The sequence below is a fragment of the Ostrea edulis genome, chromosome 9 (genome assembly GCF_947568905.1).
Source record: "Ostrea edulis chromosome 9, xbOstEdul1.1, whole genome shotgun sequence".
NCBI lineage: Eukaryota > Metazoa > Mollusca > Bivalvia > Ostreida > Ostreidae > Ostrea > Ostrea edulis.
This window is the reverse complement of record NC_079172.1, coordinates 55800682-55828282: the sequence shown is the minus strand read 5'-3', so window position 1 is coordinate 55828282 and position 27601 is coordinate 55800682. Positions and strand designations below refer to the sequence as shown.

Genomic DNA, 27601 nt, shown 5'->3' with positions numbered 1-27601 from the left:
CAAGAGACCTTCTTAAGTTTTGCACATCTACATGTAAACTTGCATGACAAAAAGGTGATTGATGCAAATGCAGATCATAAAATGTTGATTGCATAATGTAATAAAATATGTACATCCAGTAAAGTTATCGATTCTATATTGATTTAATTATGTAAAATAAGTTATATTAAGGACAGAGTCCAACCTCCAGGTTGATTAAGAGGTTTATTAATTGCGTATGTGCTGATTTGTATTGTATATACATTTATGTATGTATCTTATATGTTCTCTACACTGATGTAATTTAGTTTATGAGAATAAATTCATTGTCATTATCAGAACATCGATTCCATTGAAGATGACATCAGTACATTTAGTAGTACAAGTGGGAAGAAACCACGTAAATCATGTTCTCAAAGTGTTGTATGGTCACTGGTCGGCACCGTGGCAGTCATCCTGCTACTAGGGGCTGCGTTTGTTCCTCTCATACTCTATCTGATGGAAGAAGGTAACAAAAAACGTATTTACTTTTTAATCAAGAAATAAATTTTCAAGTTTTATTAAGAGTACAAGACAATGGAGGCCTTGTAAAATTGACTAAATGGCCCCATGCTTCCATTGTGTTTATAATCACCCCCAATACGTCACAAGTAATGAAGACTGGAGGGTTTCGAGTTACTGCCTGAACTCCTTTTATTATGAATTTACACACTACTGCCACGTGATTTAAAAGTTTTATTAGGCCTCGATATTTCCAGTGCAGACGATACATATACAAGTATTAGTATTTTCATACTCCCCCGAAAAATTTCGGGGGAGCATATAGTCGCCGTCATATATGCCCGTCCCTCCGAGCTTATTGATATAATTGATCACAAATATTCCTTGAAAAAAAGGCTTTTGGACCAATTTCTTTCAAGGTCATTTTGGAAAGGTCAAGGTCACTCATAACATAAAAGTTTCTTATTTCAGTTTTTGATATAAAAGTTCTCCTAAACCTTTAGAGGGACTGGTTCACGATTTTTGATAAAAATATTTTTCATTTTTGATGTTAAACATTAGAAATATAACTCATTTAATGTTGACAGTCAAACATTTGACCTTCTGAATGCAAGAATGAAAGCAATATTTTAGCCTTAAATATGTGTTATGTAAACAAAGACTCGAGTCTTTTTATGTAAACAAACAAGTGAAATATTGATTTTGTAATATAATGCATCTTAATTTTGCATAGTCACAAATTTTAACTTTTAGATGACACATTTCACCTCAAAAATGCTTGAAATGTGAAAGATATAATAATACTTTGATCGATATCCATTTCTTTTGAAAATTTCGCAAACAATAGCATACCGCAATCTTTGTTTACAAAACAAATAATAAACTCTCTAAAATGAGCTTCTGTGATGATGTATAACCTGAATTTTCATGTGAAATCTTTCAAACACATTAGACAGTAGATTTTGATCATTAAAAGTGAAAAACAAAATTTTGGGTAATATCGTGAATCAGTCCCTTTAACCAGAAATAGATCATAATTAATCACAATTATTCCTTGAGACAGGGACTTTTGGACCAAGGTCATTTTAAAAAGGTCAAGGTCGTTTAGAACATATACCGTATGTAAGTAAAAACGTTTTTGAACTGGTATTGATAAGATGTATCACACAAATAAGGAATAGGCTTTCAAACAAAGATCACTGAAGGTCATTTTGTAAATGTCAAGGTCACTCAGAATATATACCTTATTGAAAAAACCTTTATTGAAAAAATTATTGATCTTTTGGACCAAAATATCTCAAGGTCATTTAAAAAAGGTCAAGGTTAATCAGGAAAAAGTGCCTTATTGACAATATCTTCGTGGTCTTTCTTGATCAGGTCTTCCAACAGTCTGTTGGAATTCCCATGGACACGGATTGTGTTCATTTGTTAGCTGACCTGTTTTTATGTGCCTATGAAGCAGAATTCATTCATTAACTTCTACGTGAGAAAAAATGTCTTGCTGTGGCCTTCAATTCGACATTTAGATACATCAACGACGTATTATCTATTAACAATAATAATTTTCTTTCATATGTTGATTCGATATATCCCAGTGAACTCGAAATAAAAGATACCACAGAGTCGTCCACTTCTGCTTCATACTTAGATGTTTTATTGAAAGTAGACATTAACGGCAAACTGACAACTCAAATGTATGACAAACGGGATGATTTCAGCTTCTCCATCGTCAACTTCCCATATTTATGTAGAAATATTCCATTATCACCTGCATATGGTGTTTATATCTCTCAACTGATTCGATACGCAAGGGCTTGTTCTTATGGTCAGTTTTTAAATCGAAGCAGGCTACTGTCAAACAAGTTGATGGTGCAGGGGTTCCAACAGTCTCGTATAAAATCAGCATTTCGCAAATTCTATGGTCGTTGGGTCAAATGCTGACGTGTTTCATACCGATTGTTTGGCCGTTCTTGGCACAGTGATTTTGACTACGGATAACTCCGTCTACCTGGTCAAGAGATAGGGCTCACGGTGGGTGTGACCAGTTGACAGGGGATGCTTACTCCTCCTAGGCATCTGATACCACCTCTTGTATATCCAGGGATCCGTGTTTGCCCAACTCTCCATTTTGTATTGCTTATAGGAGTTATGAGATTGATCACTGTTCGTTATCTTCACCTTTCATTGATCATATATCATACAATTAAGTAATACGAAAATGGCTTTCAGACAAAAGTCACTCAAGGTCATTTTGTAAAGGTCATTGTCACTCACCATATACCTTTTATATGAAAAAAAACCCCCAATATTTCAAGTTTTTGATAATTGCTTGAGTCATTCGTCATATGGCGTAGTTCATTGGTTAGATGCATTTCTGGGAGCTTCCATCAGTTTTACTGATATTCTTGTTAGTATGAATTCTCAAACCCCATATAATGTGCTCCAGAGGGCAATCACGCCGATGCACGAAAGAAGTGGGGCAGGGGCTTTGGAGCAAGAGCGACAGTGCGGTGTCCATCGGTCCTATACTTCTGGAGAGAGAGAGAGAGAGAGAGAGAGAGAGAGAGAGGTGATGGTCGAAATTTGTGGCGTCGATCATTGGAGCAGCGAATGCAACGGCGATATGTGGTCAGTGGGGGCTGCAACATTTAACCTCTATTGTCACATTTTGACGCTTTTGAAAGGGAACGGAATGATCAATGCTTAACAACACTTACTACGAACAAACTTTTCAAAAATAATGAAAATGAAAACTAATTTTTTGTTTTTATAAATACAGTGATACCCCGCTATATTGCCCCCCGTTATAATGCCACCCCCCGCATATCGCCAAAAAAGTTCAAAGTCCCGTTTTCCTCGCTATCTAAAAACCGTTATAACGCCATCCCCCGCATACCACCATCCGCCAACCTATTTACAAGTACGATTTGGTCATTTACCGTTATAATCACCCCCACTAATTATCGCCAATCAACGGCTGGAAAATTTCAGTGCGCAGGCTTAACCAGTTATCCGCCGTTAGTCCTCCAGGTATCAAAGTTTGGAGCAGATAATAAGTTACGTAAACGATAATCATCTGAGTTCAAATATGCAGTATTGTTTTTGAAATAGGAGTATGGCGAACACACAGAAATCTAATAGCACATTGATGTAGTAGATAAAATTTGTTTGATTTCTTATGACAGCTGTACACATCCCCCTCCCCGATATAATGCCACCCCCGTTATAATGCCAAAATTGCCGAGGTACAAATGTTGGCGTTATAACGAGGGATCACTGTACAATTTATCGTATGGAATGTAATTTATTCACACGATTTCACAATTAAATCCAAAACAATAGGGACAATTTATATTACGTTATGTAGGAAGAGGTAAATATTTCAACTTTTGAACATCATAGAAAATTTACAAGTGTAGTCGTTACAACCAAAATTTAACCTCAAAGTATACCTTGTATATCAATATATGCATCCAGTGTTTCCCATCACGTGTCCTTAAATCCAAACCTGGAGGGGTTAAGGGAATTGGACCCAATTTTGCTCGATTGTTTTTAAATGGTCAGTTTTTTGTCATTTTAAGGTCTTGAACAACCCTCACCTTTCCTTGGGCGCAGAGGATACAAACTTGGGTCGCCACCCCTTCCGCGGGTAGCCATCCCCTCCGCCTTTGAAAATTTTCTGGATCTGCCACTGTTAAATGTTTGAAATGAGAATCCACCATATCGAAAATAGCTATGCTTTATTTACAATATCATAACAACATATAATTCAAAACACATAAATTATTTTTTATTTCATACTGGGTTAATGACAAAAAGAAACGATGGTACCAAGATGCTGACAGAAATCTAAGTTGGCTCGAACCCCACTCTCCCTTCCCCACTTATCCCGATTCTCTCTTACGTTAGATACCTTTCGAAGTCCTAGGGAGGTATGATTTTAAAGTTTTCCCCTTTTCTAACACAGAAAAGAGACCCATAAGGTCGGCGAGATTTGCTCTCATCAATGTAGCTTTTTTGTTTGCATTTTTCATTTGAAATATTCGTTTATCAATACAAAGAACAATAATTTGTACAATGTGTAGATTAGGTGTGTTCACAACAATATGTCTCCTGTACGGGTTTGTTGGCTGGTCTTATATTGAGAAGCTGCTAGTGCAGTTCTTCAAAGTTACATGTAAGATCCGTTTTTAGCTAATCTGAGCCTGAGGCCCTGTTGAGCTTCTTTTTTTTTTGTGATCACTTTCTGTCGGCGTCGACCTTGGCGTTGTACACTTTTCCGAATTCTATCTTCTCCAGAATCATTCGGCTAATTTCAACTTAATTTGGCACAGAGTATACTTTGATGAACGGGATTCACATTTGTTCATATATGTATGAAGGGACATCTCCCCTTCCAAAAGGAGATAATCAAGAAAAGGCAAAAAATATAGAGTGGGGTTAATTAAAAGTCTTCTTCTGCTTAAGGTATTCATTGTATAGCGAAATGATAATGATTAATTTTGAAGGATTTAAATCAACATAAATGTTTATTGTTAAATAATGATGAAATTGAAGTAGATGAAATTCACATCACTAGTAAATGAGTATAAGCTGATTTCTTGCACTAAAGACTTGTTTGAAGTTATCTGCCCTTTGTAAAATATGAAAAATCTTAATTTTTAAAAATGTGTGTGGTAAATGATTAAGTTTATTTAATGATTTTATTATTTCATATTTTTATAAAAAGAAAGTGTATGCAACTTTCTACCAAGAGATTTGTATGAAAATATAATTTCTTTTAAAAATATTTTCATAAAACATGGTCTTCCCATATACTTTAATGTTAAACTCTAGGCCAAATAAACAAAATTTTGAAAATTCGTATGGTGGGTTATTTTTATTTGATGAACCCTTCAAAATGACATGATTACAAAAAAACCACATCCATTTACTTAATATGAAATATGGTTGTTATACATCTGATACCTAAGATTCCTGACAAATGGAGGTTCACGTTTGTTCAAATCATGCCCACCCCCACCCCACCCCCCACCCCGGCTAGAGCGAGGCAAAAATAGGGTTGAAAGTATTTTTTAAAAGTAAAAATACTTTTATTAAAGAACAGCAGGATCATGATTAGTCGCTCATCTGCAGCTCAAGTGAACTTTTCTGATCGTCTGTTGTACAACGTCCGTCCGTCTGTCTATCCGTAAACTTTACACATTGTTGACTTCTCCAGAATCATATGACCAATTTCAATCAAACTTGCCATAAAGCATATTTGGGTAAAGGTAATTCAAAATTATTTAAATGAAGGGTAATATTTTTTCAAAGGGGATGAAATAGTGAAATTAGACTCGGGTGTGCCTGGATTTACGCAATAGACAAGTTGTTTTCAAACATTTAACAGTAATGCTCAAAACTGTCACAAAGAAATCAACACTTACTTGCTTTTAATCCATTTTCGACATGCCCCCTGTCCTGGGTTTACGTTAACTGGTCTTGGGAGCTGTCACAATAGGGGACCAGTTAAGAGAAAAGCAGGCTGACGTAATCAGAGTTGTGATTTAAACCCGGGACAGGGGTATATTGAAAATGGATTAAAAGCAAGTAAGTATTGATTTCCTTGTGACGGTTTTGTGCATTGCTGGTCGGTCGAAGCATAAACCGTCACCGACTCCGGCATTTACACGTTTTCCAGAATCAAAATATGAGTGCTTGCGAAGAGAAGTCGATGTAGGCTATGCCTCTCGACTTCTCTAAAGAGAATAGAACGGGTGGGGAAGATATTTGCATATTAAGTATTGACATTACTACCAACACCCCCCCCCTTTCTGATTTTTTTTTGCGGCGATAATTTCTCCGAAATGTGTAGATTCCTTGTCTATCCCATTCCTATTTCGATTTATATTTAAGCGTTTCACGCTTTTTGCAAGCTTTCTACCGGTATAATAGGACTACTATGTTTTGAATTTCCAACAAATCAAATAATTATCGGTATAGTAATCGCTGGATAAATTCTTATAATTTCACCGAACCAAAAAAAACAAAACAAAAAACAAACAAACAAACACCCCCCCCCCCCCCCCACAAAACAACAACACTTAATTTATTTGTCATTATAATTTTTATGCACCACTTTTGTTTCCATTAAAGATTCATATTTGTATTTCGCAATTTGTGTTTTGTAACGATATTGTGGCTGGGTAAATGCTTTAAATTAATATTATTTTGCATTCCTAGTCAAGATGCGGTATATTTCCTAGCCATTTTTTCTGTAATTTATCTATAGGACTCCTATTTTTTCGTGAATTTAAATAGATGACAAGTTTTTTTATACACCTTAAGTCATGCTCTCTGTTACGATTTAATAGAAACAAACAGCTCAGATTCAGATTCTTTTATTTGTTTGAGCCAGCGGACTCATCAGAGTAACATGTCCAATAATAATTACCCTGGATTGATAGAAATATTTTGACATTATAAATCATGTCATTATATGGAAACAGGCCTGTAGCAAGTCAGGTTCAAAGTAAGTGGGATCCGGGGGGGGGGGGGGGGGGGGACTAGGTCGAATAATGACGAATACACCTCAAATAGTATACATTAAATGATCTAAAATGGAATTGAAGGTTATATGAAGAATATTAACTGATGACACCCCGTGGCAATGGATTCTGATTTTTAGATTAATCTATACATTATGTAGGTTTACCCTCATACCATTTTTTTCTGCTTGAATCATCATATTCATAGATTTTATTTTCGATGAAAATAACTGTACATTTTGAGTTAACAATGACACAGGTGCATGGGTTCAGGACCCCCCCCCCCCCCCCCCCCGAATATCCTACATGAGTTGATTTGATTATTTTTGTTGAAAATCTCTCTAATGCATGTCACAATGTCTTGCATACCCCAAAAGTCCAAAATAACTCAAAATTAGCCTTTTTATATTGAATACCCTTTATATCCAGTAAGGGTATTCATAAAAAGGGCAATAAATGGGCTATGCAAGTCATGTGGTGTTGATATTGTTGATGATAATTATTGTTGATATGCATTAAAGAGATGCTCAACAAACATACTTATAATTCAACTCATGTAGCTTATTCGAGGGAGGGGAGGGGGGCTGAACTCAAGCACCTGTGAACTAAAAATTATAATTACCTGTATTGATTATCGTGTGTTTAACCAGACCAGTAGCCAGTCAGCAATTTCAAAAAAGGGGGAGGGGATGTGAAAAGTATTTAACTGGGAACAAACCACCCATTTTAGTGTTTGACCAAATATCCACAGGCACCTCAAGTATCGACACTACTACCAACAGCCCCCCCCCCTCCCTTTCATTCAGATTTTATTTTTGCGGTGATAATTTCTCCAAAATGTGTGGATTTATATAATCGTTTCACGCTTTTTGTAAGCTTTAGAAGGTATTCTAATGCTTGCAAAAAGTGTGAAACGCCCATAGGGATGGAAATTGACAAGGGATCCACATATTTCGGAGAAATTATCGCCGAAAAAAATTCAGATAAGGGTGTGGGTGGGTGTTGGTATCGATACTTCAAGTGCCTGTGCAAATATCTTCCCAACCCGTTCATCTTTTATTGGCACATGTGTGTAAATAATGGAGGAAATTCGAACCAAGAATAAATATTTCTCTCCGATCTATGTTGTCCTTTTTTTTTTTTTTTTTTATATTTGTTTATGTTTCAGGAAGCTTATCTACGTGCGTCATTACCACAGAACACTAATGTATCCATGTTTTAAAGAATAATAGCTTATCCCATTGATTCATAATGTACAAACATGTACATACATGTATCGTCGACTGCCCTATTTCGGTGACTGACCAGAATCGGTGACCTTTTGTTTACGTGTGCGCGTTGTTGTTTCCAGGTGTTGATTACATCATCAATTTCGCCGTTACGGTAGTGTTTCCAAACATACACAGAGCATGTCTTCAATTTTTTTCCGAAAATGAATTACTAGAAGGAGAGTATGCAAAAAATCAGCATGGGCACCCCAAAAATAAGCCCATTTACTTATTACCTTTTCAAGCAAACCTTCAAATTGATATAAAGTATACCAAAAGTCTAGAATTCTTCACTGTGTTATTTTATTCATTGACGTTTAGTTGCACATTCCTCCTGTATATACGTTTTTTAAAAGAGTTACCAACTTTTGGCAAACCTATATTAACAATGGTCACCGAAATAGGTGACGTCACCGTTTTAGAGCACAAAGTGACCATTGTGTACACACAGGTCACGTACTATCCCACATTAGCTTGATGACGCGGTATCAGGAGAACTCGTACCCAGGAGAACCCGTACCCAGGAGAAATCGTACCCAGAAATTTGGGTACGAGTTCTCCTGGAGAAGTCGTACCCAGGTACGAGTTCTCCAGGAGAACTCGTACCCGGGTACGAGTTCTCCAAGAGAAGTCGTACCATCAGTATCTGGGTACGAGTTCTCCTGGAGAAAAACTTTGTCATTTTATCAAATAGAAATGTGGGTACGAGTTCTCCTAAAGAAAAACTTGTCAATTGTATTATAAAAATCTGGGTACGAGTTCTCCCGGAGAAAAAAACATAGTTATTTTATCGGATAAATCTGGGTACGAGTTCTCCTGCAGAAAAAACTTTGTCATTTCTGTCATAAAAATCTGGGTACGTGTTCTCCTGGTAAAAAAACTTCGTCATTTTGTCATATAAATCAGGGTACGAGTTTTCCTCTATGTGCCGAAGAATAGAGGTACGCTATAAAAATACAATATCGCAGGTTTAAAATTGGTGTTTAATTGCAATAATTATACTAATTATCGTCTCAAGCCAAACGGCAATTCAAATGAAAAACAAAACAACAAACAAGTATGATCATTGTATTTACTTTTTTTATTCAATTGAAAGGCATGTTCATAGCAAATTATGTATAATGTATGAAATCCTCGATTTTTTCAAGGAGATGTTGTACCCAGGTTCCAATACCTAAAATGGTAATGAGATAAACTCGTATCAAAATTTTGATTATTATATAATGACAAAGTTTTTCTCCAGGAGAACTCTTACCAGAATTTATATAACAATAAAGACATAGTTTTTCTCCAATGAGAATCCATTTAATAAAATGATTTAAGTTTTATTTCTCCTGGAGAACTCGTACCTAGATTTTCATAACAATTTTTTTCTCTCCAGGGGAACTCGTACCCAGATTTATCAGATAAAATGACAGTTTTTTCTCCAGGAGAACTCGTACCCAGATAAATATTCGATAAAGTGACTATGTTTTTTTCCCGGGAGAACTCGTACCCACGTTTTTATGACAGAAATGACAAAGTTTTTCTCCAGGAGAACTCGTACCCAGATTTTTATGTGTTTGATTGCAAAGTTTTTCTCCAGGAGAACTCGTACCCAGATTTTTATAATACAATTGACAAGTTTTTCTTTAGGAGAACTCGTACCCACATTTCTATTTGATAGAATGACAAAGTTTTTCTCCAGGAGAACTCGTACCCAGATATTAATGGGTACGACTTCTCTTGGAGAACTCGTACCCGGGTACGAGTTCTCCTGGAGAAGTCGTACCCGGGTACGACTTCTCTTGGAGAACTCGTACCCAAATTTCTGGGTACGACTTCTCCTGGGTACGGGTTCTCCTGGGTACGAGTTCTCCAGAAGTCGATGACGCGACCTCTAATTATAGAATGCAAAGTGACATGTTGTTTGTTACGAAAATACATAATGTATATTCAATTAACGTACCAATGGAGTTGGAAGTTTTGGATGAAAGTAAAGGAATTTAATTACTTTAAATGTAGGTGTACTTATTATTTATTTAATCCAAGTGATTAATGAGAATATCGCGGTTTATCACTAAGGTCACCGAAACTGGTCAGTCGACGATACATGTTCTATATCTAATCAGCTGATAATCGCAGGAAGTTTTATTTTGTTTTATACACTTTGGGTCCTGTGGCATATTGCCTAATTTACATGCATAACCAGGTTGTAAAGTTGGATGTTCCAAATCAATGTTTTTCTTTCGCTGATGAAATTAAGAAGAAATACCACAAATTTTGCGCTATCTCGCATGTTTGGCATATCGGAGACAGTAGTTCAAAATATCATAATTACATGGATTAATTTCTTATCAATGGCGACAAGTAAATATCTAGCCCATACAAGAACTAGTTCGCCATTTTACCCCGTCTGGATTTAAAAGGTCGTACCCTAAAACTAGAGTTATAATCGATGGGACAGAATGTCCTATCAAAAAACCAACAAATTCGAAAGCACAACAGTTAACTTTTTCTTTTTATAAAAATCGTAACACGTCCAAAGTTCTTGTTGGTGCAACACCTGGTGGACTAGTTTCTTTTGTGTCTAGTGCATATGGAGGTAGTGCAAGCGACAGACAGATCTTTGCTAAACAATTGTGATCCATATGATAGTATTATGGCTGATAAGGGATTTAATGTCCAAGACATTTTCGCACCAAGAAATATAATCATAAATGTCCCTACTTTTTTTAAAAAGAAAAACCGTCTCTGATCAAAAATCATCATTGTGACTTTTTGTCCTGCGACTTTTTGTCCTACCGATTTTGTGACTTTTTGTCTTGTGACTTTCCGTCCGTATACCTAGGGGATGTTCTTCCTTTTCTCCGAGCATATTTAGCAAATTATACTTTTAATTTAAAATGAAAATGTTCCTTGACAGGCTGGTTCCGAGACGCGAGACAAAAGACGATCCAAAGACGGCAGCTTTCACGATGATATTAAACATTGTACATACCTATCATATTATTGGCTGACTGCAAAGAGTGAGATTCACTCAAAGTACTGCTCATTTTTAGGTAGTTCCTTGTCATGAATTTGATATAAGAAAACTGTAATTTTATGATATAAAAAATGATTCAAATAAATGTTCCTAATTAGAACCAGGATCATGAAAATATTTCAACTTTTAAAGTCATGATTAATATATACATTGTGATGAAATTATGTACCTTTCAAACCATTTACAACTTTACAAATTACAAAAAGTCACGGCCAATATGACCATGGGCAAAAAGTTACAATAAGAAATTTTATGAAAGTAGGACAAAATGTCACAGGACAAAAAGTCACAGTTTTATAAGAAAATAAGACTAAGTCACAATTTTATGATAGTAGAACAAAATGTCACAGGACAAAAGTCACAGTTTGTAAGAAAATAAAAAAACTATTGATTTTTTATATATATTTGAAAACATATCTGTTCTTTTTGTAAAGATGAAGAAAATATATATGCAAAATTTATAATTTCTATGAGATTTTGATAATAATTATAAAATTGTTATTCCTTTTATCATATTTATTGTAAAATATCATTTTGATTTTTAAAAAGAGAGATTTTTTATTTAGATAAAATAAAAATAAGCTTGATTATCATTTGGTTTAGTATACTACATATCACATGTAATGATTGTCAAAACAAAATCTGATGGCAGAATTATGGTTTGCTTCCTTTCACTCCAGATCATTGTCAAAACAAGAAGTAATTATGATTATAACTATCATATAATAATTGCTGTATAAACAAGTTAATGGTTTTTCCTTTCTTATTATCTAATAATGAACATTTAATAATGAACTGAAGGTGCTAAATGTGGCAAAACAAACACATATAATGATGACATATATTTCCTTCTACCTCCTATCCACTGTACGAAATGTCTGGTGTTTGAACAACAGCTTTAGTGAGCATTTGGGTACCACCTGTTATTATTATCTTAAAAGTATATATGGGGTCTCATTTGCTAAGTCATTTTAGTGACTTGTCCTACATATTTTGTGACTTTCTGTCCAGTGACGTTTATCCTGTGACTTTTTGTCCATATTCCAAACATGAATTCTATTTTGACTAATTTCGTGAAACTGAAACGTGTCCTTTGTAAGCAATTATAGTTGGGGCATAAGTCAACAGATATACGTTGACCTTGAAAATAAATAGATATTAGGTAACTAAAGAAGAAAAAAGCCGCCAGACGTTAGTTTTGTTGTCTTGTGGTTTTTATTGAGAATAAGAAGGATGGCACGATCCCTCATGCCTGCTGGTTCCTATACACGACCCTGCTTAGAGTCTAGTTGGTTAAATTTTAACACAAGAACAATTATCTCGTAATAGGAAAGTCTTCCACTTTTGTACAAAAACACCCAAAGTAAACCTCCGAGTTGTATACAGTAGATGTGTGGTTGTTCGCATATCGGAGATAATTTGAATTCAGATAATCAGAAAATATATTTGAAATAAAAGAGCGTGAGAGAAGAAAAATACTATGCAAAATAAATAAATGAATAATGAAACAATGTTGAATATTGTTCGTAAGTTGGTCGAGTGGTACTCGTAATTATACGATTACGAAGGTTGGTCACGGAAGAATAACCTGGTGGTATTTCATTTACAGGTAATTCAGGAACAGGTTTACACCTGCACGTTAATCCAAGTTTAAGACGTCTAGCTGTGCCTTGTTCACACCTGCTATCATGTGATTAAAATATAAAAGATGACTTAGGAATTGTTATGGAGATAACACTATTGTAAATATGCTTTGAATAAAAAGCCATTGTTTTCAAGTTGTTTATTCGTTATTAGATATCTTAGACATAATTCAGAAATCTTATGCATTAAAATATCAATTTTGGAGTTTGATAATACAAGTTAATTTGTATCTTTCAAGTTATGATGTGCATACGAAACAGAAAACTGAGAAGGGGGTTTATTATTACTATGGATTTAAAACCAATGAGGCACCGCTTCGAGTTAAACACCACGCATGCGCAGAAGCCGGTGATTCGAGTAGTTCTTTTCCCTATATATTCTATTAAGAGCGACCCTGGTCACCAGCGACAGCCACCACGGTTACACCGGTAACTTTGTCTGTAATAATAATAGTAGGGTTCCATACTATATCACCCCCTAATAAAAATCAGGAGGTGATATAGTATAGACCCTACTATTATTATATTACATACAAAATTACTGGTTCCTGTGGTATAATATTCATGAATCAGTGGGATAAGCATCTTCGCTAGCCAAGGGAAGATGTGGGATAGGATAATTTTAAAACGTGTTTAGATTAGTATTCTGTTGTAATGACACATGTAGTTAAGCTTCCTGGAACCTAAAAAAATGTAAAAAGATACAACATAGATCGGAGAGAAATATTTATTCATGGTTCGAATTTCCTCCATTGTTTATATATAGATAAGTACAATTTTCTTGATCCATACACCTACAGCCTCGGTGAACGTCCAGGGAGGGCTCAATCTAATTAAAATTAGATGTTAGATCCGCTCACATACTCGCTACACAAACATCTAACAACATCCCATAGAGGGTCACGTTAGAGGTGAAATTTGCATGAAAAATTAACCAATCGCTAAAAAGGTGGAATGTCATTGGCATCCATTGAAAATCCTCATTATATACTGTATTTGGTTACTGATCAAAGATAGCGACCGATGAAGAATTGGAAGCAATTAAAACCGCTTTGAAGATATTTGATCCCGAGGCTTTGAAAATGAACAAGAACAGTTAATTAAGTGTCATCTTTGTTGAAGTATACATGAAAAGATCCCCCGTTGTCGCCATAGTTTAAAATTTAAACAAAACACGCAATAAATAAGTCACGATCGTGGGTGCCGCCATTTTTTCTCTTCCTTACGTAAACAATACATGGAATTGTGGGATAATACCCTATCGATATGAAGGGGGAAATTTGATTGGCTGTTGCAAATTTGACCTCCGACGTGACCCTCTATGGGATGTTGTTAGATGTTTGTGTAGCGAATATATGAGCAGATCTAACATCTAATTTTAATTTATATATCTATAAAAAATTAATCAAAAAATGGGGGGGGGGGATTAATATCCATACTTCAGGTGCCTGTGCTGAAACTCTAGAGGATGGATTATACTAGTACTTAACCTATTGATTAGTACTTAACTGAAAAAAAGAAGAAGCAAATTACAGTTAATTGTTGGAGGAGTATCATCGGTATAGGCTTCATATACGATTTCAATTTAAGGTACAGTGTATATTATGAGGTGTTTTCGTCATTATTTGACCTGGTTACCACACAATACGGAGTTAATTTAGTGGGAATTGGAACAAGTTTTCTGCCCCCCCCCCCTTCCCGCTTTCTACGGGCCTGTCTGCATGCTAAGCATACATCATAACATTTATAGTTTTAAATGAAATGTTTCGTTGTTTGGTAAACATATTAGAAGATTAAGCTTTCTGTCATATTTCAAGTTTATATGCATGTACCCTCTAACCTTTAATCTATTGTGACCTACATTTTGATTGGTTAATTTGGATTTTGAATTTCGAATCTCGTATTTTGAATTTCAAATCTCGTATTTTGAATTTCGAATCTCGAATGAGCCTTCTGGGCTTTCGTAGTACGAGAAAGCGGTGTTCGGGCAATCCCTCGAAACTCTCCTATTGTTCCACATTGTTTCTTATGAGGTGAAAGATTCGTGTTTTTCTCGAGAACTAGAATACAATGAAATTGCATTGGTTAACTAAGCATTTCGTAAATGACTATTGTAAATATAAAAGCATACTAGAATTATGTTGCATATTCATTACAAAACAAAGATTTCGAATGAAACAAGTGTCTCATATATATGATTGTAACACTGATAAATTTTTTCTCACTTAACTTATTATATTTCAGATGACTATAAATACTGTAAGTTAAGCGAAACTATATCATTGCTTGATATTTATTCAATATAATATATAATCACTTCCTGTGATATACCATTGCTATCTATTTATTTAATGCGATATATCATTGCTTTGTATTTATTTAATGCGATATACCATTGCTATCTATTTATTTAATGCGATATATCATTGCTTTGCATTTATTTAATATGATATACCATTGCTGGGTATTTATTTAATATGATATAACTTTGCTTGGTATTTATTTAATGTGATCTATCATTGCTTGGTATCTATCTAATATGATATAACTTTGCTTGGTATTTATTTAATGTGATCTATCATTGCTTGGCATTTATTTAATTTCATTTATCATTGTTTGGTATTAATTCAATATGATATATCATTGCATTAATATATTTAATAAGTTTATTTAATTTATAATATTAATAATAATTTTATTACTAATAAGAATTTTTATTTAATTTATAATATTAATAATAATTTTATTATTAATAAGAATTTTTATTTAATTTATTTAATACATTATTTTAATAATTTATAAAGTAATTTTAGTAATAATTTTTATATAATTTATTTAATAACATTAATGATAATTATATTTTATTTATTTAATAATTTAAATAATGATTTTTATTTGATTTATTTAATAATTTTAATAATAATTTATGTTTAATTCATTATACTATTTTATAAATAACAGAATATTTGATATTTATTTGGATTTTAATAGAAGGTAATAATTAGTAATATTAGTAACAGGTAATAGTAATGCTGATTTTTTTATCCTCGTATCAAAATAATCTCTATTAATTTACGATATAGCATGTAAAACTTATACGGTACCAATTTTTGATGCACCAGATGCGCATTTCAACAAATAATGTCTCTTCAGTGATGCTCAACCGAAATGTTTGAAATCCGAAATAACTATGAAGCTTAAGAGCTAAATATAGCCAAAAACAGCGTGCCAAAAAAGTGGAGGCAAATTCGCCCAAGGATAAGAGCTATGCATGAGGGAGATAATCCTTAATTTTGAAATGAATTTCTAAATTTTATAACAGCAATTAAATATACATCCGTATTTTCAAGCTGTGTATTTTTTGTCATACCGGCCATCATCAATTCATGATATTAAGCGGAATAAGCTAAGGTACAACTTAAGGTTAGCACAGTCAATCCCTTAATGAGTTGTTTAACCTCATTTGCCCTACTCTTCCTTTTCCGGCATCATCGACAAACATCAGCAGCCAAAAATCGCTCCGAGAATCGTTCAGTCTAAATCCTCCCAATCATGCCGCCAATTCGCAGAAAAGTGCGAACGCCTTCAAAAAGAAAGGCAGCCGAGCAGAGGGTTTCCCCTTCCAGAGGCCGGGGCCGACCGAAAACTCGGATTTTGCCCCCTAGGCAGCAACACAGACCACCCACACCAGACGCCATTGTCAACGTGGCCGAACTACCGGCGGGGGATAACACCTCAAACGGTGAGTCAATAATTGACATCCCTCAATTAGATTCCGACAATTTTCTTCCTATTCAGTCCGCCCTCGAAATTAATGACTACCAACCTCTCTCAACCCCTAGTTATTTTGACCCCTTGTCGGCCCATGTACCCCACAATCTAAAACAAAAAATCTGGCAAGGAAAATTTATTGACATATCTTTGTTGTTAAAATCTGCCCGCGAGTTGCAAGACTACTCCGAATCGCAAGGGGAAATTCAGATAAAAAATGGCCGCATGTGTCTTGTAAAACAAAGGTCCAACGTCTATCTCAACATAGATAGGTGGACATCGGCTTTTTTAATATTTTCTAGCGTGTTGCTAGAAAAATTCCCCACCAAAGCTCAAGACTTACTTAAGTACATGAGGGACATACGCCTGGCAGCAAACCGTTCACCTGGTTGGTTCAAATATGAGGAACAATTCCGCCTTAGAATGGCCAGTAACCCAAGTATCCCCATGGGTCAAATAAACAATGAGCTCTGGCTTTTGTACATCACCAACCCCTTGTCCCAGAGCAGCACCACTGAGCAAGCAAATTACAAACAAAACCCCACACAGAGCCAGTCTCGGTCTACTAACATGACCGACAGAAAACCATTAGGCACATGCAAGTTTTTCAACCAGGGTAAAGCCTGTAATTTTTTCCCCAATTGCAGATTCAACCACAAATGCAGAGAATGTGGCGGAAACCATCCTGCCAATAAATGCAGAAAATCTCAGACGTAACTCCTTGGGCAAGACTCCAGTTGATCCTAATACGTTAAATATGTATCTCAAACATTATAGCCAACGGTCATTCCTCATCAACGGTTTTAATAATGGTTTTCACATTCAATATACTGGTTCACGCAACTTCAGAGGTTCAAAAAATCTTGCAAGTATCACCCAAAACCCACACATAGCTAAACAAAAATTCAGCAAAGAGTTGGAACTGCAGCGTATAGGGGGTCCTTTTGATCTACCACCCTTTAATAACATACAAATTTCCCCACTAGGCTTAGTGTCAAAAAAGGACGGAGATTGCTGCCTTATACATCATCTTTCATACCCTGACAATGAGTCAATTAATCATTATATCCCACAGTCAGAATGCTCAGTTAATTATTCATGCATTGATGATGCAGCTGCCATTGTATCAGTACTCGGCCAGGGTACCCTGCTAGCTAAATCCGACATCAAGTCGGCCTTTAGACTTGTCCCAGTCAACCCCACAGATTTTGAACTGTTGGGTTTTAGATTCCAAAACAAATATTTCTTTGATAAAATGCTCCCATTTGGAGCCTCCGTTAGCTGCACCATCTGGGAAAAATTTGCAACCGTACTCCACTGGGTAATTAAAAATCAATCGCGCAATCCACACATTCTCCATTATGTTGACGATTTCCTATTTGCCGGTCCCCCAAATTCTCAGGTGTGCATCGACACTCTGTCAGCATTTAGATCAATCTGTTCAGATATCGGGGTTCCAATTGCCGAGGAAAAGACAACAGCCCCATCAACTACAATAATTTTCCTCGGCATCGAGTTTGACACTCAACAAATGGTAATGAAACTCCCAAGGGAAAAACTCGCTAAAATTAAGGACACAATACGGTCATTTTGCGCAAGTAAAAAGGTTACCCTCAGGTCGTTGCAGTCCCTCATTGGACTTCTCAATTTTGCATGCAGGGTCATAGCCCCAGGCCGGGCATTCTGTCGCAGACTTATTGATGCAACTTCAGGCATTATAAAACAACACCACAAAGTCAGGGTCACTCAGGATATCAAGGCCGACCTACTTGTGTGGCTCTCTTTTCTCCAGGAATATAATGGGGGTGACAGTCATTTCAAATAACTGCTGGGTATCAGATTCCAAGTTGCAACTTTTTACTGACAGCGAGGGGGGGGGGGGGGTGGGGGGTGGTACTAGGGGGTTTGGTATCTATTTTGCAGGTGGGTGGGCCCATTCTAGATGGCCATTTACCTGGATTAGATCCGATATCATTAGAGACATGACTTTCCTCGAGTTGTTCCCAGTGTATGTCGCCCTGCTATTATGGCCCCAGTCACTAGCCAATAAACGCATTTTGTTCCACATAGACAACATGGCGGTCGTGCACATCCTCAACAACCCAACATCAAAATCCAAACGTGTAATGCACCTTGTTCGCAAGATTGTCCTGTTCACACTCAAGTATAACATCACTGTTAAAGCCCAGTACATTCCCACAAAACTCAACAAAATTGCAGATTGTATTTCTCGTTCACAGTGGACCAAATGTCGTCGCCTGGCCCCCTCAACAGACCTCAGACCCATGCCTCTACCAAACCACATCTAGAGGATCTAGAATCCCAATCAACCTGGCTTATTAATGCCGCAATATCCACAAATACCAAAAAAGCATACATGTCAGTCTTGCATAAATACCATCACTTCATTTCGGCCTACAAGCTTCCTAACTCCTGGCCCATCACAATAAAAACCACACTGTACTTTATTGCATATCTTTCACTTCAAAACCTCTCAACCAACACTATCCAGCTTTATGTGCGAGCCCTGTCATATCTCCACAAAATAAGGCTATTGCCAGACCCAACTAAGTCATTCTTGGTGACCAAATCAATTCAAGGCCAAAAACGCACAAACCTCCCTAAACCTGATACTCGCTGCCCCATTACCATCAACATCCTGCATCAAGTTGTGCGAGTACTCCCACAAGTAACCTCATCACAGTACGAAACAACCCTGTTCAGGTCGGCCTTTTGTTTAGCATATTTTGGTCTTCTGAGGGTGGGGGAAGTTACGGTCACAAGTCAATTGTCTCACAAAAATCAACATACCATCAGATCTCAGGACGTCATAATTGGTCCTATAAAAACTTGCTTCAAAATTCTAATCCCTCATTCAAAAACCGACCAAACAGGGCACCAAACCACCTTAGTTATTAAGAGGGAGCCCAAATTCCAGTCAATATGCCCAGTGCAGGCACTACACATGTTCCAGAGCCTGAGACCTCTAACTTTTCCGTCTTGTTCATTTTTTGTGCATAGTGATGCAGCCCCCTTCATAGACGTAGCTTGGGTTTGAATATTACCGAGGCAGGGGGTCTGGGGGCGCAGCCCCCCAGAAGCTATCGACATTTTAACAACGTAAAAGGTGGGGTTTTTTTTTTTTTACCGAGGCAGCTGCCTCGGTTGCCTCAATGGAAGCTACGCCACTGCCCTTACTAGATATCAATTTAACACAATTCTACAAAAAGCTTTGGTAATTGCTGGGGTTCAGGGTCATTTTGCAACACACAGTTTCAGAATCGGCAGGGCCACTGACATGGCTTTAGGAGGGGCCTCTGATTCTGAGATAATGAAATCCGGTCGATGGAAATCAAACGCATTTACCATATACATTAGAATATAATTACTCGTGGCATATTACTATTACCTTCTATACAGTTTAGTAATATACTAATTTCACTGACCCATACAAAGTCATTCTAGGCAACAAAACCATCTGGATCATGGGGTCCTCAATTCCATATTGGGCAGGCGAGTATGCGAGTCAACACGGAGGTAGAAACCTCAAGCAACAGTCCAGTGGCGCGCCAGGCGTGGAATGAAGTGGCATGACCTTGATCCCTACGTCCTTCTTCTGCTTAAATCATTCCCACCTCCAGATATCCTGGTGATTCACCTGGGATCAAATGATCTGGTCTCAGAAGAGCTAAACAGCAAAATTCTGGGGCAGGAAATTCAATGCACGTTTCTCAGGTATCATGCGCATTATGCCCCAAACCATACTTGTCTGGTCCAATATTCTGCCGAGACTTTTTTTGGCACGGTGTGCCTCGGGCTAGACATAAGAAAATCGATCAGAAGCGGAAAAAGGTCAATCGCAGAGCGGCTGCTGAGGTAAGGGGATCCATCATTAGCCACCCCCATATCTCAATACTTAATCACAATTTGTTTAGGCACGATGGAACTCACTTGTCTAATTCTGGCAATGACATTTTCGTCCAGGATCTAATACAAACGCTAATCAAGCTAATATAAGCCCTAACGCACTTCATCGGGGGGAGGGTTCAGCCCTAACACACTAATGGGTGGGGATGTCGGGGTTGTGATAAATGTATTAGGTTATCTAGTTAATCTAAGCCTTAACCTCTTCGGGGGGAGCGGGGGTGAAATGTGTCTCGGGTCATTAAATTCCTTTTAAGCTTTAACTCCCTGCATTGGGAGGGGGGTGGGTGATATATACTTTTGTGAAATATGTACTCGGGTCATGGCGAGTCCATCATATCGATGGCTGTTGGCGGACCAGGGGAGATAAAAAGGAATATTTGGATCTCCTCTGGCCTGTTGTTCCTCCCCCATCTGTCTGTTACAACGGAGGGCTGTCAGTGTGCGAAGCTGGTCGCCATTTTAAGTCAGTGAGTTTGTCTACGGTACAAAGTAAAATATGGATTGGAGAATCACTAGCCTGAGCACGGCTTGGTTTCTCTCTCCACCTCTTTTAAACGGAGGGGAGACTGTCTGGAGTGTCTTGTGTGGTACGAGGAAGTACCGGCACTATTACCCAGCAGCAATCCCCCGGAGGAACAGATACATGGGGTAGGTCCAAAACCATTCCAAGTCCATTATGTCATACACGCATTTGGACTTCCGGCGCCTGTGTGTACCATGGGGCCACCGGTTTGCCCGTTCTGCATTGTTATGTCGGTATCCGGTTATCTCCCCTGGTTCGGATTTGCATTGCGGCCATACCATCCACTCTCCCAATTAGACACTCAGACTGTTGCGTGCGCTTGTTATGACTTGTGTGAAATGTGACGCGTCAGCTGACTTGTGGCAACTGTATTATGTAAATATGGGATTTGTTTGTTGTTATCTATAGTGAAAACCTCAATAAAAGTTTGTGCACCATATACATCTTGTGTTTGTTGGGCCAGTTTCGGGAAACTAATGGTCATTCGTTCCTATTATACATACGAGGAGCAAGCCAGTTTTTCTGTTAAATTATTAGGGATGTAGGTATGTATTTATTCATGTGATGTACATGTATCATTGCTTGATATTTATTTAATGTGATATATCTTTCTTTGGTATTTATTTATTGTGATATATCATTGCTTGGTATTAATTCAATGTGGTATATCTTTGGATGATATTTATTTAATGTCATATATCATTCCTTGATATTTGTTTAAGTGACTATATCATTGATTGGTATTAATTCATTGTGATATATCATTGCTTGGTATTTTATTTAATGTGATATATCTTTGCTTGGTATTTATTTAATATGGTGTATCATTGCTTGGTATTGATTTAATGTGATATATCATTGCTTGGTATTTATTTAAATTGACTATATTAAAGGTTAGTATTTATTTATGTGGGATATCATTGCTGGTATATATTTAATGCTACTATATCATTGCTTAGTATTTATTCATTGTGATATATTATCCTTGGTATTTGTTTAATGTGATATATATTATCCTTGGTATTTGTTTAATGTGGTGTATCTTTGCTTGGTATTTATTCATGTGATACATTATTGATTGATATTAATGTGATGTATCATTGCTTTTATTTATTTAATGGGATATATCATTGCTTGATATTTATTTATGTGATTATATCATTGCTTGATATTTATTTAATATGGTGTATCATTGCTTGGTATTTATTTATGTGATATATCATTGCTTGGTATTTATTCATGTGATATATTATTGCTTGATATTTAATGTGATATATCATTGCTTGGTATTTGTTTATGTTACTATATCATTGCTTGGTATTTACTTAATATGATTGCTTGGTATATATTTAATGTTACTATATCATTGCTTAGTATTTATTCAATGTGATATATCATCCTTGGTATTTGTTTAATGTGGTGCATCATTGCTTGGTATTTATTTATGTGACTATATCATTGCTTGGCAGTTATTTAATGTGATGTATCATTGCTTGATATTTATTTAATGTGATATCTCATTGCTTGGTATTTATTTATGTGGTATATCATTGCTTGGTATTTATTTATTTGATATATCATTGCTTGGCATTTATTTAAGGTGATATATCATTGCTTGGTATTTATTTATTGCTATGTACATCAAAAATAAATTTCAGGTTACTGGTATGCAACACCATGAAGACATTGAGGTTTTAGATTTTGACATCAAAATAGGTAACTCCCCAAGGTTCACTTTTGCAATTGTCTACAGGCCGCCAAACTCTAAATGTGAATGGTTTGAACATTTTGAGAAACATGTGGAAACATTAAGTATAACTACTATTAAAAATAGCATTGTATTTATGGGCGATTTTAACATTGATGAAAATAAGAATTCAAATCTTAAAAACCTAATGAAAACGTACGGACTCCTTCAAATAATTAAAGAGCCCACAAGAGCAACAAAGGACTCCAGCACTCTCATTGACCATATATATGTGTCCGAACCACGGAATGTTTGTAAATCTGGCGTAATACACATAGGCATCAGTGACCATCATCTAGTTTATGCTGTCCGTGGGAAATTAAAGTCTGGTACAAACTGTCACATTAATGTAAAATACCGCACTTTAAGGAATTTAGAAGATGATCAATTCCATCGTGACCTCCATGATGTCGATTGGAATCATATTAAAGAATTGAGTGATGTAAATGAAATGTGGTGTGAATTCAACTCTCGTTTCTTCAAAGTCATTGACAAACATGTTCCTTTTAAAGATAGACGAATAAAGGTTAAATCAGAGGAATGGATAAATGATGAAATATTGAATGAAATGCATAATCGTGAGTACCTACATGAAAGAGCATTACAGTCCAAATCAGAGGATGACTGGGCTCTCTACAGAGCAAGCAGAAACTGTGTCACTCTTAAGATCAGAGAAGCGAAACGGGGCTTTGTGGAGGAGGCAGTTGATCAATGTACCACTCGACCAAAGGATATGTGGTCCAGATTGAAAACATTTTTACCATCGAGGCAGAATTCGACAGTATGTACACATTGCAAACTGACAACGGTACCATTACCTCTTTTGAATCAATGGATAACTGTTTTAATGATTTCTTTTGTAATGTAGGACATGGAGTAGGAAACCATTTTGATTCTTCTTTACCGGATGTGGAACATCTAAAACCGCCAGGTTCATTTAAAATTCCAGAAATTACAATTGAATTTATTGCAAATGAAATTATCAAAATGGCATCTTCGAAAGCCACAGGTATTGATGGTTTGTCTGTAAAACTCTTAAAGTTGTCATTTAATCATATTGGTGATATTTTACATTTTATTTTTAACAAATCCATATCCTCATGTACATTTGTGGATGCTTGGAAAAGAGCTAAGGTAGTCCCATTGTATAAAGCAGGTGATGAGCATATGGTAAATAATTACAGACCAGTTTCTATTTTACCAGTTGTCAGTAAGATTATTGAACGACATGTCTTCAATTCCTTTTATGAATATTTATCCACAAACAAATTAATTACAGATAGTGAATCTGGATTTAGGCCAAGTCATTCATATGAGACAGGGTTGAATGGTCTTACTGATGAATGGTTAAAAAACATGGACGATGGAAGGCTTACAGGGGTTCTGTTTATTGGCTTGCGTAAGGCCTTTGATACAGTCAACCATGAAGTACGTTTGCATAAACTTATGTCTTTTGGAATTTGTCACAATACTTTTAAATGGTTTCAATCATATCTTACAAATCGTAAGCAATGTGTCAGTTGGAGAGGTGCGTTATCTAGAGAGAAAAAAGTATATCCTTAGGAGTTCCTCAAGGGTCAATTTTAGGACCATTATTTTTTATTTTGTACATTAACGATTATCCAAAATGTCTTAAACACTCTTCAGTTACAATGTATGCAGACGACACTTCACAGGATGTGAGTGATAAATCTGTTGATGTAATTGAATCAAAATTGCAAGAGGACCTTAAGTTGGGTGCTGAATGGATGCTTAGAAATAAACTCAGTATAAATCTTCAAAAAAAACACAATGTATGCTTATTGGCACGTCTCAAAGGTTACGGAAATGTCGAATGTTAAATATAGATTTTAATGGTGTACAAATTGAATTTGTGAAGCAGGCTAAACTATTAGGTGTTTATATAGATAATACTTTATCATGGGATGCACAAGTGGAGTTTATTTCAAAGAAAATTGTAAGAAAACTTGCTGTACTTAAGAGTGGGTTATTTTATGCCACCAAATGCACTTATCAAGGTTTTTAATAGTATTGTTTTCCCACATTTTACTTACTGCTGTACTGTCTGGTGTAACGTACAAAATCAACTATATTTTAAAAAAAATTTCAAGCTGCCCTAGCAAGAATACTTTTAAATATTCGAAATATCAGGACCTCTTCTGACTTTTTATTTTCTTGTTTGAACTGGATGCCAATTAAGGATTATTTTATGTTTAGAAAGGTTGTCTTTCTGATCAAAGTTTTAAATAATCAAATGCCAAATTACCTAAACGTGTTTAAATATACAAGAGATGTGAGTTGCCGCCAAACCAGGTCGAATGATTATATGTCTAATTTATTATATTTACCAAGAGCTAAAACTGAAAATTTTAAACGTTCATACAGCTACTCTTCTGCATTCCTTTGGAACAAACTGTCTCAAAATGTTCGAAGCTCTGGTTCGGTTGGCATTTTTAAAGCTATGTATTTGATGGAATATTTTATATCATTGCTTGGTATTTATTTATTTGATATGTCATTGCTTGGTATTTATGCAATTCAAACAAATTGCCTTGTCTTTATTCACCCATTTTTAAAAGGTTTAATTACTTGATATTTATTTAATATGGTGAATCATTGCATGGTATTTCTTTAATGTGGTATAGCATTGCTTGGTATTGATTTATTTGATATACCATTGCTTGATATTTACTTAATGTGGTATAGCATTGCTTGGTATTGATTTATTTGATATACCATTGCTTGATATTTACTTAATGTGGTATAACATTGCTTGGTATTGATTTATTTGATATATGATTGCTTGGTATTTATTTATGTGACTATATCATTGCTTGGTATTTAATTAATGTGATATATCATTGAATAGTATTTATTTAATATGATATATTATTGCTTAGTATTTATTTATGTGACTATATCATTGCTTGGTATTTATTTATGTGATATATCATTGCTTGGTATTTATGCAATTCAAGCAAATTGCCTTGTCTTTATTGATCCATTTTTAAAAGGTTTAATATTAATTAGAACATGTTTACTATTTTTCGTATCCTATGGGGATCCGTGTTACATGTAGAATAGGTACTCAGTAACCCCCTGCTTGTCGTAAGAGGCGCGTAAATAGGGCGATCCTTCAGACGAGACCGCAAAAATCGAGACCCCATATCACAGCAAGTGTGACACGATAAAGATCCCTCCTTGCTCAAAGGCCGTAAGCACCGAGCATAGGCCTAAATTGTGCAGCCCTCCACCGGCAATGGTGACTTCTCCATATAAGTGAAAAAATCTCGAGAGGGACGTTAATCAATATAATACCAACAATTTTTTTGTTTCTAACATGGTGTGAGATAAGATCTGAAATAGGAATTTTGTGAAATGTGTAGTTGGAAAATTATCTATTCTACCGTGAGCGCTTTCCAGTGCAAAAAATATTATATTCAACGAGAAACTTTTTAAATTTCTTTACACCAGCAAGAATGGAAAATACTGCAAAAGTGTCGGTTGTTTTTGTGGTATGGGCCTAACCATAGTCCTTCAAAGCTTAAAGAGGAACTGAGCTATCTTAAAGATTAACAACCCTCCTGTTCCTGGTCAAATATGCTTACTAATCTTTCCGCACTTTTTTGGTGAATGACTAACCATTTTTCATCACCATCAATACAAACTATATGTATGTGAATGTAGCTGATAATTTTTGTACTTCATTAATTTCATTGCATTATTAACATACATATACATGCATATGTCAATACGCACACATTCTTAATTCAATATATATAGGAAATAATTGACAACCTGTATCATAAACATAATTTCTATCTGCTCTCTCTTGAACTTGTTTTGAGGGTTTTTATACAATAATTTCTTCTGCGTGTAAAAATATTTTGAAAGCCTAAAATGGACATATTTGGTATCAATTGATAAAATACGACTACAGTTTTAAAACTGACACTAGATCAATTGAAGTTTTTTTAATTGATTGATTATGACGTCATTTATGACATAAGTGAAAACCCTCAAATCTACGGAGTAAGAATAAATAAAAACAAAAATACAAGTAATTACTAAATAAATGGTAATTGGATATCAACTTTGACCTTTTTAGACAAGGCGGATGCACAACTGACGTTACAGGGGACCTACAGTAACGATCTTGGCGATTCTGACAGTAACACATACATAGACTTCCGAAAAGACTTCTGCAAATTGGTAAGATATTACATCTGTTTTTCATTTTTAATTAGCTTAGGAGATGAAATCTCAACTGAGCATTTCTGATTACTTTTTGTCCGGCGTCCCTCTGTCCTTCCCTCCGTAAACTTTTAACATTATCGCCCTCTTTCTTCTCGAGAACCACACAACCAGACTTCAGTTATATTTGCCATATAGCATGGTTGGGTAAAAAGGTTTCAAGGTTGTTCAATTGGGCTTAAGCCCACGATTATAAATTAGTAAAATTTTGTGGGATCGTTTAAAAAATATTGTGGCATCGTTTAAAAATCTTCTTCAGAACCACTGTGCCAATTTCAAACAAACTTGGCACAAATCATTCTAGGGTAAAGGGAAATACAAGTTTGTACAAATGAAGGACCATGCATTCTGCAAAGGACAGATAATCAAGAAAATACAAAATAGGGTCGGGTCAATTAAAAATCTTCCCAAGAACAACTGGCAAAGTTGAAAC

General features: G+C 35.8%; 1 protein-coding gene across 2 annotated transcripts in view; it reads left to right on the top strand.

Moving 5' to 3' along the window:
• LOC125658083 (mucin-2-like) overlaps positions 1 to 27601 on the top strand; it is a 90635-nt gene that overhangs the window by 15079 nt on the left and 47955 nt on the right. Inside the window, exons 2-4 of one of the 2 annotated variants that reach the window (XM_048889175.2) lie at positions 319 to 487; positions 15191 to 15205; positions 27023 to 27126. In XM_048889175.2, the coding sequence (XP_048745132.2) occupies positions 319 to 487; positions 15191 to 15205; positions 27023 to 27126 (288 nt within the window). The remainder of the gene's footprint in view (positions 1 to 318; positions 488 to 15190; positions 15206 to 27022; positions 27127 to 27601) is intronic. The other variant, XM_048889176.2, reaches the window with a different exon arrangement.